Source organism: Bidens hawaiensis, unplaced genomic scaffold (genome assembly GCF_021521415.1).
Source record: "Bidens hawaiensis isolate Kalapana, Puna unplaced genomic scaffold, B.hawaiensis_p1.1 tig00011791_1, whole genome shotgun sequence".
Classification (NCBI taxonomy): Eukaryota; Viridiplantae; Streptophyta; class Magnoliopsida; order Asterales; family Asteraceae; genus Bidens; species Bidens hawaiensis.
In genome coordinates this window covers 185995-199565 of record NW_027491936.1, presented here as the reverse complement: position 1 = coordinate 199565, position 13571 = coordinate 185995, and the positions used below count along the sequence as shown (strand labels likewise).

Genomic DNA, 13571 nt, shown 5'->3' with positions numbered 1-13571 from the left:
TGCACATTAAGGAACCAAAAGACAAGTACTTCGGGTTAGTATTAAGTAAAAACATCTTAGCACAGAGTTGTAAACATGTTACACTGAAACAAAATATTAAGTACTTTGTACTAGTAATAACGCATTAGCACGCAGTTGTCAACAACATATTACACTGAAACAGAATACCATGTAGAGAAACTTATAAGAGTTTAGAGTTCTTCCAAAGAGTTTTAACGCATAAACAGAGCAGAAAGAACAAATGACCTTCCAACATAAGATACAAAACCGAGTGAATCACTTCTTAGTGAGCAGCTTCTTTGGTAGCTTCTCCAAGGGAGTGGTTTTCAGAAGGTAAAGCCTGGCTGCACGTTCTTGCAAAGTACCACCACACTTTAATCCTCTTTCCTGAAGCTCGGTTTTAAGCCTTTCCAGGCCAAGAACCTACAAGTCAACAAAAATAAAAGAAATCATACAATGAACCAACCTAAAAAGATAATTTTTAACAATGCAGAAAGCATCAGACATATGCAAAGGACAGGATCAGTCTAGATTGAAGCATACCTCTAACTCTGATGCTGAGTTCAACTCATCAAAATTCAGTGGCTTCTCAAAGTCAACACAGTCACTCTTTACAGACACGCTTTCTTTATCGGTCAACACTTTAGAATCAGAAATTGTAGCTTCAACTTCAGTAGTTGCAGCCTCTTTCACATCTGAAACGCTTTGAAGTTCACACTGTTTTTCTTCTAATTTACCAGATTCGGGTTCATTGTTTTTCTCCATTTCAAGAGGAACCAAATCATTTGAGTTATTCACTGTGTTTTCTTCAAGTTTATCTTCAGAATCTTTAATGGATCCCAAATGTTCATCTGCAACAGTCTCCTTTTCTTCCTCTGATGCACTCTCGGATGAACACCCGACTGAAGATTCTCCTTCAACTTTCCCACCAGTTACAGATGCTAAACTACCATCTGCTTCCTTATTCGAGTCTGACCGGTTTTCATTGTTTGTAACAACAGATTTCTCGTTCTCTGCACCCATTTCATCATCACTATCTTCCTCATCCGTGTCGTCACCGTCACTATCACTATCACTGTCATCCACTTTTCTCTTCCCCATCCTACATAACATAACAAACACAGACGCACGTTATTGAGATGCAAATTAACACAACAGTGTATTTGAAGCATCCAAAATTTCATATTCTATCAAAAAAATATTTCATTTAACCTCTCACCATAACATCAATAGCAAAAACCTAAATTATCATCAAACACAATTCCAGATCAAAGAAAAAACATGTGTGAAAACACATAGCCTATCCTCACAATTACATTCTTTCAAGAGAGAAAAAAAAGATGGTATGACGGTAACATTAATGATTGCCAAGGGTCGACCAAATCTAGGGTTGATCAAAAAGCTGGTGATTTGCTTTCTCAAATCGGAACGTTTGTAAACGAGTCGAGCCGGACCGGCTTGGTCTGTAAACGAGCAGAGCCTAAGCCAAGGTCGGCTTGTGGCTCGTTTAGAATTAAATCCCAAATACATGTGTGTATATATATGTGTGTGTGTGTGTGTATCTTTGTATCTTAAATACCTACGGCACATTTTTAATGAAAAAAGAAATAAAAAATATTAAGAATTCTAGTGTGGCTAGTTTTAAACTAAAGCCCAAATTTTAACATATAAATTATAACCAAAATTGCAACAAAAAATCTAACATACAAAAATAAATTAATTGCAACAAAAAATTTAACATACAAAAATAAATGTATTTACAAAATTTAAAAAATAAAGTAATAAACGAGCCAGCTCGACAACCAACGAGCTAGCTCAAGCTTTTGACGAACCAAGCTAGAGGTCAACAATCAACATTTCAGCACATTAAGATAAACGACGGTGTGAGCTCGGGCTCAGCTTGATTTCAGCCCTAACCAACTCTTCCAAATGGCAAACGACCAGACTTAAAAAAACAAAAATGATTACCTGAGTGTGATTTAAAACATAGTGATCAAATGTTAAAAAAAATCATGCTCGTTGCTAGCTCAGGCCACAACTAATGTATATACTTTTCTCACTTATTGTAACATATATTTATAGATAACAATTAAAATAATTTCTTAACATTCACCCTGCATTTTGCACCAAGAATACCCCTCTAAACTCCTAAACACAAGCCCTAGCAAAACAACTAGCATTAAGCTCCAAATACTTAACCAGATTAATTCTATCTACAATTTTACATCATTCATAGGTTTATGAAAATAATAAAAAAAAATTAATAACCCTTACCAAATCTTAAGTCAAGCGGAGCCTGAGCTCAACAAAGCGTGAACTCGGCTCGTTCTGAACTCTTTTTCTAAAGCTTGAGCTCAGCTCATGAATCATTTTTTCACACTTTGGCTCAGCTCGTTTATTATTTATGAATTAGTGTATATACGTTTTTAATTAATTTGTTACATTTTCATAAACACCTTAAAAGAGCCTACACTTAGCCCGAGCTCGTGTGGTACCATAAACAAGCCAAAGGTCGGCTGCGCAGTGCTAATTAATACATAGAAGTTAAAAAGATGTAAAATTTAAAATACACAAGACTCGTTAAGGCTCAACTAACCTAAATGAGCTTCCCACACAAGACTCGATAACTAAATGAGCTTTTTATCGCTCCGATCTTAAGTAGCTCATGGGCAGCTAGACTCGTTTGCACCCCTAAGTTTCTATCAATCAATCAATGTTCAATAAACTAACCACAATAATAATAACAATAATAAATAATAATAATAATAATAATAATAATCCTTACCAAATCTTAAGCTTCTTCGCTTTCGAATCCTCCTCCTCCACTCCCTCACCCTTCCTCTTCTTCAAAAACCCACCAGCAAGTGACTCCCTAACCGACTTCTCCACCTCCTCCCTACACTTCTCCGAATCCTTCCTATACTTCTCCACATACTTCTCCGCCCCATCGCCACCGCCACCACCGCCTCTCTTCGCACTCTTCGCCTTCTTCTTAATAAACTCCTCCGCCGCCTTCTCCAGCTTCCTCTCCTTCTCCTCCGCCACCCACTCCTCCATCCGCTTCTCCGCATTCACATGCCGCAGCCTCCGCCCACTCATATCCCGACACGCATCGAAATTATTCGTTTTCTTCTGCCCGGCCTTCGTTGCGGCCCCACGGAGCAACGAGCCGAACCCGCCCTTGCCCCCGCGGAGACGGAGCGAGAGGTGGATTGTTGGCAAGGATGATTTGTGGTGGTGTAAATATGTGGCATCGGAGAGTGATTTGCCGTTGGATGTTAGGAGTTGGTGGTGGGGTGGGATGGAGGTTAGGGTTTGGAGTTTGGATTTGATTGAAGAGATTGGGATAATTGGGGTTTCGAAGTTTAGGGTTTGGGATTTGCCGTTTAATAGTTTGGTGATTACTTGGTAGACTGAAGATTGAGATTGAGATTGAGATTGAGATTGAGTTTGAGATTGAGATTCATCCATTGAATCGATTACAAGGGTTTGGATTGATTGGATTGGATTATGAGTGAACGTTAAAGGGGTTGTAATTTGGGATTGATTGGGATATTTGTAGAAAAGTTTTGGTACGGAAAAAAAATGAATTAACTAATCAAAACAAAAACCGACAGTTATGCGGCTCGGTTTTGGCTACTATAACCGAATTTATAAAGTTTTTTTTTTTTTTTTTATTTTAAGTAAAGATTACTAAGAATGGGTTTGTGACATGAATGAGAGGAGATAGCAGAGATAGGGTATTTTTATGGGTCCAAATGCCATATGGCATCCAAGAACACTGACGAAAACACTAATAGAGATGGTCTTAGGGGCTTAGTTGAAGGCTCGTAAAAAAAGTTGTGACCTATGCTAGGTCCATAAGATAGCATAGCTTTTGGTGTTCTATGATTCACCTCCAAATAATGAGTAAATAGGGAAAAGCATTTTATTTTTCTCTTCAAATTACTAGCACACCCCTGTTTCTAAAGGGGCATAAGAACTTTACTTATTAGGGGATGAGATTCATTCAATTACAAATAACAATTTAATAGTTATGTAACTTGAACATATTGGGTTCAAATGCATAGTCTTTTAAAACCAGGAAGTCGTATAAATAGTAACAAATGGACTCCAACTATACTTAAAGTAGTTGTATTGGAATTTGAAATCGTCTTGTCCAACTCTACAATATTAGATTTTGGGTTTTCGTTTTGCGATATCTAGATTGTTCTGATCATTGTGTTTTTTGTTTATTTTCATCATTGTGTCTTTTTTCCTCGATATTGTGTTTTTCTTTTACTCGGCGTTGTGTGATTAACAAAACGAGTTTGTCACAAATTCATTATTTCAGGCTAATTTTTGTTTGGACCAAAAATTTTCAAGCTTAAATAACTGAAACTAAAAGTTTTCAAATATTTCAAAAACGAAGTTTCAAGTTCTGGTTCGGCTGTAGCTCAAACCAACTCAAGCCAATCCATGCACACATCTATTTTATAATCAAGAAGAGAATAATAATACAAATTAGATATACCGTAGAATTATACAAAAATGATATGATTGATTTCATTGAAAAATATAGTTATGCAATGAAATATGATAAAGAGAACTAGAATTTCTTAAGATAAATCGGCTTTTATTCAAAAATCACACGCAACTTTGATGTAAATCGATGTCTAATTATCTAGTGTAGTGGAGGACTACAAAATTGGGGGATTTTCGAGGACGATGTTCATTTTAGAGGTGTAGTGATGTTGCCGTCCCCTTTTTAATTTTTTATCATTATTTTCAAACCCACACCGGAGAGAAATCTATATCCCCCCCCCACCCCCTTTTATTGCCTGGGGGCAGTGTAGCCCCTTGTCGTCCAAAAAAACTCCCAATTTGTCGCGCACTGCGTTCCCTTAAAGTTTATATATACATATGTATGTCATCAGCAAAAACAATGCCTAAAAAATTTAAGTAACATCTAAATAATTAACAAAGCATTGTGTGTATCTGCTGGTTTTGTTTACATCTCTAATGTTTACTAAAGATTTAAACAACTAGGATACATCATTTTCGGATTTCCATATGAATGTTTAAACAAGGTTATTATACAAGGATAAAGAACATCTAGTAGCACATGCTGTGACATTTTATGACCAAGTATAACTCACATATTAACAAATAACAATACCACACGCATTCAAGTTCATGATACTTATATGAATAATCATATAATACATGCATCAAATGGTTGGATTTCGTAATGAATTACTTGGCAAGAAAAAGTTAGTTATATGGGTAGGAAATAGGAATTGTCACACATACATATATTTATTTTATTATATAAGTACAAGGCATTCTAGTTTTGTAGCTTCAATTTTTATGAGGAACACAAAACATGAAAAAGGTAGTCGAAATAATATGTTATGTTGTGATTCTCTTGGTCCTTGCAAGGCCAAATACACAAGTCAAAGGCCACATACATTCATGCGAAAGTCTTAGTGCTCGATTATTGCCTTGTCTTTTACATTTGAAACACTGTCACCACTCTTGTAAAACCCCGTCTTGTCATCCTGTGTGCGAAGCTCCGCCGTTGCCATGTTGTCTAAACCTTGGAAGGGTGACTAGAAAAATAGATTATGATGAAGATGCAAAAAACACATGTAGCTGCCTAAAGGAAACTGCGATAGAAAAAGATAGATTACACGGTTCTGATATCTCCCGACTTCCAAAGGCCTGCTTGATCGACATTAAAATTCCTGTGATCAGTGCCAAAACCAATTGTTCTAGGTATGTTCAATTCGATCTTTCATCACCCTAACTGCTGACACATATCAAAACGTCCAAACGGAAGCAAGTTGGGTGGTTTGGGATTTATTTTACTATTCGGGTTTGACGGTTTTACAATGGTTTGGAGCTTAAAACTGTCATTAAGCTTGTTTATGTATCCTACGTATTATATCGATCAAGTATCTTTATCGGTTAATTTTTTTATACGAACTACAGGTTTGGACAAGAAAAGTAAATTCAAAAGAAGAACCCAGACTACCTATTTTGGCTTGCTACTTTTCAAAACCATAATTAGATGTTTGGCTTAAAATTACATCAAAACAAAACGAATAAGACCATGAACACCACAAACTGTTAGATATAATATATTGTTAGGGTTTATTGTCATATCTCTACAATAGTTACAACATATAATTTGATTAGGTTTCCTTTGTAGCTATTTTTATTTTTCTCGCGTAGATAGTTTGTCAACAATATACAATATTTTACAAGGTTTTCATTATTCTATATGGTCAATTTATTTATTGTGAATGTTTCTCGTGAACTTTGAAGTCCATTAGCCATTATTGATCGTGATTTATTTATTTTTAATGCAGGTGGAAGTTAAAGAATATAAGGCATCGATTATAGCTTTAAACAATTGAAAGCTACGTATAACGGTTTTTTTTTTTCATTTGTGTGTGGGATTGTAAACATTATTAGTTCTTTATGTGTTACAATATGAAAATCTCCAACCTATCTTTGTCAAGTTATAAAAATAAGAGTAATATTAAGCTGCAATAAAAATATTGAATTAAGTTGTTAATAATATGTTTTATGATTCGTTCAAGCCAATAATAACCGCAAGTGAATTCAACTTTTTTATTGACTTAAGAACTAATAACCAAAAAACTCATTAATGGACACATTAATATCAAAAAATACGATATAGAGTTGGCTTTTTAACCAAAAAAACTTAGATAAAACTCTGCTTTGTTTACAAACTCATTAAACTATGATAATAAATTCTATTACATAATTCTTATATAATGACAATCTATCATATCATCATTAACTATTTAATCCTAAATGCCACATAAAAAAATGTATATGGGAATGAACTAAGGTGGTATTATTTAAAAAAAAAACACTTAACCATCATCAGTGAATAAGACGTGTGATAAATGTATAACATGATAGAGCCTACAAACTCCATATCAAATAAGTATGTGCTACGAACATTACGAATCAAGACACACTCCTACTCGAATAAGTATGTGCTGCAAACATTACGAATCCAGTGTCATACCATCAAAGAGTTGAAGTTGGATATGAAAAAAAAGAGGTCTTTTGATAGTTAGTCTATTCCATGTAGGGTATCTACAAGCAAACATGCCATCTAATAAATAACTCATCTGACATCAAGACATCGACTGGTACTTGTAGGTTTTAAATAAATACCGGTTTAAATTAAAAACTTCAACATACTTCACATATTAGCATATTATTGTTTTTCGTTACAATGTCATACCATCAAAGAGTTGGCAGGTGAAATGCATTAACGCTTTAATTGTTACGATAAAAAAAAAGATACGTGAAAAAGAGGCCATATGCGCACAATTTAAATAAATGTTTCATAAAACAGAGTTAGGACTAGGTAAAGCGTATAAACAAATATGTTGTTCAATAGCTCTTCTATAAGTATATGTATCTCAATGCAACCCCATATTACCATTACTATTACTAATATATTACTAATAGAACTTTGATGCCGTATTAGTTCGTAATTTTTATTTTGTTTTATTTAGTTTAGTTATCATCACGAACGTAAGGAAACCGACTAAATGTCAATTTTTTTTGTTTTAGTTCCGGAATCATAATGAAGCTAGCAGAAACCGACCAAATTCGAGTAGACTTGCCTCTTCAACGCTCGGGTTTACCAACGCGCAAGTTTACCGTCTGACGCCCCCTGGCCATCAGTTCACCTTCATATTTATATTTTTTTTTATAGCTCCAGTACTGCAACGAGCGTAATCAAAACCGACCAAAATCGTGTCGAATTACTGCCACAATGACCGAGACCGACAACGCTTGTATTTTCCATCGCTCGGGTTTGCTGACCAAATAATCATCGTTTTAAATATTTCGTTTTTTTATATGTTAATATTTTTCTAAGTTGAACTGACGAATTAATTTTTTGTGTTTTACCGTTCAAACTTTACCAACGATGTCTATCCCTAAGAACATAACTGATACTAACCGAATTCGCGTCGACTCATCATCGTAACGCTCAGGTTTTACCAACGTTTGAGTTTCAACGTTAGAGTTTTGTCAGTTACCGCAACGCAACACGCCGGGTTAAAGAACTAATTTCTAAATAAAATGCTTTAAATCAAGCCAGCTTAAACGAGCTCAAGCTCTAACCCGACCAGACTTTGAACCAGACAAACTACTCAATAATGATAAATACAACTCTAAACGAGCCGGGTTGCTTATACCCGTTTACACTTAAAAGTCGGTTGCCTCGTTCCTTTACGTCTCACTTTAGTTTTCGTTTTCAACCAGCAATCGCAATCACCGTCAATATGTCTGAACAACCACCACCGCCGCCGCCGCAAAACACCGAGCAAGGTATGTTCTATCCTTAATCCTCTTACACGAATCGCTAATTGTTTAACCAAACCTAATTGATTGTTTAAAACGTTCGGGTTTCGGGTCGGGTTAATCGGGTTTAGAGTATTTGACCTAGAAAACTTTAGCTCATAAATTATTAGTAGAATAAATTAGCAATTATAACTTAGAAATATAATAACCATGGAATTTGATATAGATTGTGATGGAATGCTAATCGATTGAATTGGTTTTTCGGGTATACCTGAAACTGGAGGTGGGCAAATAAACCGGTTAACCGACCCGACCCGAAAATGAAACTGAAACCGATTACGTAGAAACCATTTTGGAACCGATTGAAACCGTAGTATCGGAATCGGTTTGTAATTTTCTCCACCAAAACCAGGTCCAAACTGGTTAACCGAACCGAAACCGGCCAAAACCAGAACTGAAACCCGATCAAAACCGGAACCGAAACCGATCGTAACCTGGTCAAGAAACCGGTTTCAACCCGAACCGAAACCAATCATAAACCGGTTCTGACTTTTGTTGACCGAACCTAACCGGTTTGTGCACCTGTATCTGAAACCCCTAAATGAGTAACTAATAACCAAACAGAATTAGAATGGTTCAGGTTCGGGTTTGGGTTTGGTGAATTCGGGTTTGGGTTCAATGGAAATGAGTACTTTCGTGTTCGGGTAATCGGGTTAACAATTTCTCGGGTTGGGTTACGGGTTGCTGACAAAAGTGACAGGCCTAATTGTTTATCAGTAAGAATTTAAGCTGTAGATTTGTTAACAATTATCTGTTATTATGATGCAGTTTGCAATTTTTTTAGAAAACCTTCAAAGAACAAAAACATAAGAAAAAGAAATCAAGACGATGACGATGAGAAAGCCGGAGAACACGACGAACCTTCCGTCGTAATTGCCAAGAAAAAGTCTATCGCACCAGACAACAAATTACACTTTGCTACCGCATCATCAAATCGACCCAAACAACAAACAGACGAAGATACAAAATCATCAATATTCCAGTTTGATTCATCAAAAGAAATTCAAGTTCAAAACGACAGCAGAGCAACCGCAACCCTCGAAACCGAAACAGACTTTTCACGAGACGCAAGGGCGATTAGGGAAAGAGTTCTTAAACAAGCAGACGAGGCGTTGAAAGGGAAGGGTAGTTCGGGTAATAATGAGAAGTTGTATAAAGGTATCCATGGATATACGGATTATAAGGCGGGTTTTAGAAGAGAGCAAACGGTTGCGAGTGAGAAAGCAGGTGGGTCACATGGACCGTTGAGGGCTTCGGCTCATATTAGGGTGTCCGCGAGGTTTGATTATCAACCTGATATTTGTAAGGATTATAAGGAAACTGGGTATTGTGGGTATGGTGATTCGTGTAAGTTTATGCATGATCGTGGAGATTATAAGTCGGGATGGCAGATGGAGAGGGACTGGGATGAAGCGGAGAAGGAGAGGAAGAGGAAATTGGCATTGAAAGGTGATGATGATGAGGATGAAGATGATGAAGATCAGGATGACGATGATGAAGATGGGCTTCCGTTTGCTTGTTTTATCTGCAGGCAGCCGTTTGTTGACCCGGTTGTGACCAAGTGCAAGCATTATTTCTGCGAGCATTGTGCTTTAAAGGTAAGATTTTGTTAGATTTAGTTTATGAATAATTTGTTAATGTTACATATATATTGGCATATATGTTTGTCAACTTTTTCTGTTAACAAGTATTTGATTTTTTGCAGCATCATGCTAAGAAGAAAAGGTGCTTTGTCTGCAACCAGCCTACGCTCGGGATATTCAACACTGCACATGAAATACGAAAGAGGATGGCTGCTGAAGGAAAATAATCTGCATGTAACTTCCATTTCCTACTTTGTTTATTTGATAGATGCATATTATGTACTTTGTTAGCCAGAATTGATCACATAAACCTGATTTAAATGATTTGAGTATTAAATAGATCAATCCGTTCAACAATGTTTGCATTCATAAATGTGCTTTTTTGGTTGATGAACTTTATAATTTTATATCATGAAAGACTATTCATTAAATGTGCATGGTTTGAAACTGAACATTCATAAATCATAAGAAAAAGTAACCTACATTCTGTTTACATTTTTTAAGCACCATAACATAGTTGGAATAATCTATAAGGGATTTTCATTATTTATTTTTATAGTAAATATATAACATAATTTACAAAACTGTAACTACTAGTTAGGTGAACAAATTAGAATCTAAACCTCTAATGAGCATCATCAACCTGGTTAGTTAGTTTTAGTTTAGTTCTAGCTTCTATGGCGTATCGCGTTTCAACTTTCACGCCGCCTCTGTAGTAATCAGCCTCTTTTGACCCGAAACCCTTAACTTGTTTTCTTCATGTTTTGTTTCTTGACTCCAGTGATGTGGAGACTGAGAAGTCAACAATGGCCACAACAAGTTCCTCTGTTCTTTCGGTTTCTTTATAAATGTCTTTGTGTGTTGTCTTATGATCTCGTTTACAGCCTTTAGGTAGTTACTTGAGTCATGGTCTTTAAGGATTGTGCCATCTGAACCATAGGCTGTCGGATGCTGTAGCGTTTCTATTGGATGCGGAGAGTTTAAAAAGGCCCGAAGTGCGGTTTTGGTTGAACCACGCTTTGTATTCTCCATAGTGTATAGAGCACTTCCGGGTGGGAGTAAAGGATGATGTGGCGACAACTTTTCATCGGGTTGGATGATAAACATTTTTCCCAATGGTGTATATAGCAAGCTCTGCATATATAAGGAAAGTTAGATTTAAAATGTGAGTAGTTTATATAGCAGACTATGTATACTTACATTTTTATTTAGGCACGGATGTGAGCGGAACGTGCCACACAAACGTTTAAGTAATTGCGTGACATGGTTCGGGTAATTGCACGAAAACGCTCTCGGCACAATGTCTCTATGCATCATGACACAGTGAACATGGTTCTCGTCTAGCCCCAACTGGTCAAGAATCTTTTGACCGTTACAAAACACGAACGGTGAACCGAAGGTTACCACTGGTCTAAGAGCCGATGGTTTGACCACATTCCTGGTCAATAACATCAAGTTGACTAGTAGCGAAAGACTCCCACCGAGAGAGTGACCTGCAAATTGAAGCTTCGCTCGTTCTCCATATCGGTTCATATGTTCTAAAATATGTGGCATGAATTGCTCGTATATCCCCTTCGCCGCCTCGTATATTCCCCTGTGAACTAGCACACCTGTTTCCTCAAACTTAGTCGGTTCAAAGAAGAGATTTGCTTGCCATGATGCAACCGAATCCGAGCCCTAAAATTGTCAAGATATCAAATAGTTAGCACTCTCAAATCACAATTTTTTTACAGTTTCTTATCTGAAAGCATGGCTTGATGTATTTGAATACCTGGATGACGAAACAGCGAGTGTATATACTCGAATCATCACAAATAAACCATTCACACGGGGATGAATGAAGTGACTGAAGATCCTTTGCAGCCTCCTGTTTTTCCTTCTCGGGTGCTGCAACAACCGCTGTCATGGTAGTAGCCGCTACATATGCCGCCATCTCTGAGTTATACACTCTTTGACAAGAATCTGTCTTCTGTAAGATGATGTCATCACCTGTTTGGGATTGTACATATGTTGCTGCTGAGGCTGCTATCTCATAGGCAGCGGAGGTACGAGCCCTCTTATTGGCTGCTGAAGTAGTCACGGGTCCACAAATTGACTCGGCTAATGCTTTTCTCTCCAATGAAGATGTTACAAATGTCAAATCATAGTATCTTCTTAAGTCATCCTCCTACAAGAACATCACACATTTTAACTTTTAAATCCTTTCGACGCGCTCGAAAGTAAGTGAGCAAGATCTCAGAAAAAATGTACCTCGATCTCTGGGATTACATAGGCCATGTTACAAAGAAAAGCCAGCTGTGATAAATGTTTGGTATCGGACCACGACACTTGTTTCAACATTCCCGAGAACGTTTCCTGGTTAATTATTATATCGTCTTCATCATCACTGTAATCCGCATCACAACCGTCTTCACATCCTTTTCCCTCTTCGTCATCACTAACGGGCTCATTATTTTGTTTCTGAACCCACCGGCTTCTAATTTCCACTAGCATTTCAACCCAATTAGCCCGTTTTTTCTCCTTTTTCTCCATCTCTAAATAACTGACATCTGTCTTGACTGCGTTTGGAGTAATCGAGCTCGATAGCTTTGAGTTGAAAACTCCCATCGATCGGCTGTTTTTCAACTTTGGTTTATTCATCGATGCCTGAACACAATTAGCAGAGTAACATAGATTGTTGTCCGAATATGTTCTCTGAATTCTGGCATGCTGTCTTAAATTTTGACCCGAGATTGACCGGTTAAGGATGTTTGGTCTTGGGGTGGTTGGTTGGCTGGAAACCGACATACTACCGCTTGCCATCATTAGCAAAACAAGAAGCTTAACTATTAACTAACCTTCAGATTGCCTGAGACATGTTTTCACTACAAATATAAGTAAAAAATATGTTTATTCCGCAGTAGTTGGTTGAAGCTAAAACAATGAAGGCATTCAAACAATTTATAAGACATTAAAGAAGACAATACTGGACTTTGGTATCAACGTTGACAACATATATTCTGAGGGATCTTTTTAATTTTTTTTGTCTTTTTTATATTTGTAGAGATGCTAAAATGTTTATAATAGCAAAATGAACATGACCGGTATTATGTCTCTTAAGGTAACGAACTTTGACCCGATGCTGCCCAATTGAAGGCGGTTGCAAAGCAAGAAACATTGACAACGAAATCGAATAACAGTATGTTTGTATTGTAATTGTCTTGTGGAGTTGATACCGATGTGAGGTTTTAGAGTTGTACCGAGGTCTCTTGCTTCAAGTATCATGTCGAGTCAAAAACAAGTAGACACTTGAAAACATAATTTATAACTAGAAAGAATTATATTTAGCATTGTTCCAAGTTCCAACCTAAGTTGAAACCTATAATCCGAATAAGTATTAATTTTGAATAATACGCTTAATCAGTAATTACTTAGAATATGTGGAAATTTGGGGGTGGCTGTCCTGTTATCTAATCATAGATGATCGCCCCTGCATCTCAGGTTGTCCTGCTCGATAGGTGTTTAAGCGGCGTTGGACCTTCGTTGAACTCTCTTAAATGACATCATAGACCTTATTCCAATTGCCCATGCTTTTGCTGCTATCCCTGG

General features: G+C 36.8%; 2 protein-coding genes and 1 pseudogene across 3 annotated transcripts; 1 reads left to right on the top strand and 2 right to left on the bottom strand.

The window, feature by feature from the left end:
- Positions 1-155: 155 nt before the first annotated feature.
- On the bottom strand, positions 156-3471 carry LOC143539008 (uncharacterized). The gene is made up of 3 exons (XM_077032437.1): positions 2786-3471; positions 544-1102; positions 156-423 (listed from the first exon to the last, which is right to left on the bottom strand). The coding sequence occupies exons 1-3, from the start codon at positions 3469-3471 to the stop codon at positions 277-279; spliced, it is 1392 nt and encodes a 463-aa protein (XP_076888552.1). The 3' UTR covers positions 156-276.
- Positions 3472-8321: 4850 nt separating this feature from the next.
- On the top strand, positions 8322-10336 carry LOC143538983 (zinc finger CCCH domain-containing protein 1-like). The gene is made up of 3 exons (XM_077032414.1): positions 8322-8367; positions 9169-9998; positions 10106-10336. The coding sequence occupies exons 1-3, from the start codon at positions 8322-8324 to the stop codon at positions 10208-10210; spliced, it is 981 nt and encodes a 326-aa protein (XP_076888529.1). The 3' UTR covers positions 10211-10336.
- Positions 10337-10682: 346 nt separating this feature from the next.
- On the bottom strand, positions 10683-12803 carry LOC143538982 (phospholipase A1 PLIP1, chloroplastic-like; annotated as a pseudogene). Its single transcript, XR_013136353.1, has 3 exons — positions 12234-12803; positions 11755-12150; positions 10683-11660 (listed from the first exon to the last, which is right to left on the bottom strand). The product of XR_013136353.1 is annotated as a phospholipase A1 PLIP1, chloroplastic-like (transcript).
- Positions 12804-13571: the final 768 nt, after the last annotated feature.

Bases quoted from the DNA above. Each gene is read 5' to 3' on its own strand.
- LOC143539008 (XM_077032437.1), bottom strand. From the start codon at position 3,471: ATGGATGAATCTCAATCTCAAACTCAATCTCAATCTCAATCTCAATCT. The intron at 1,103-2,785 runs GTAAGGATTATT...TATGTTATGTAG, and splicing joins GCGAAGAAGCTTAAGATTTG to GATGGGGAAGAGAAAAGTGG. The intron at 424-543 runs GTATGCTTCAAT...GTTGACTTGTAG, and splicing joins ACTCAGCATCAGAGTTAGAG to GTTCTTGGCCTGGAAAGGCT.
- LOC143538983 (XM_077032414.1), top strand. From the start codon at position 8,322: ATGTCTGAACAACCACCACCGCCGCCGCCGCAAAACACCGAGCAAG. The intron at 8,368-9,168 runs GTATGTTCTATC...ATTATGATGCAG, and splicing joins GCCGCAAAACACCGAGCAAG to TTTGCAATTTTTTTAGAAAA. The intron at 9,999-10,105 runs GTAAGATTTTGT...GATTTTTTGCAG, and splicing joins GCGAGCATTGTGCTTTAAAG to CATCATGCTAAGAAGAAAAG.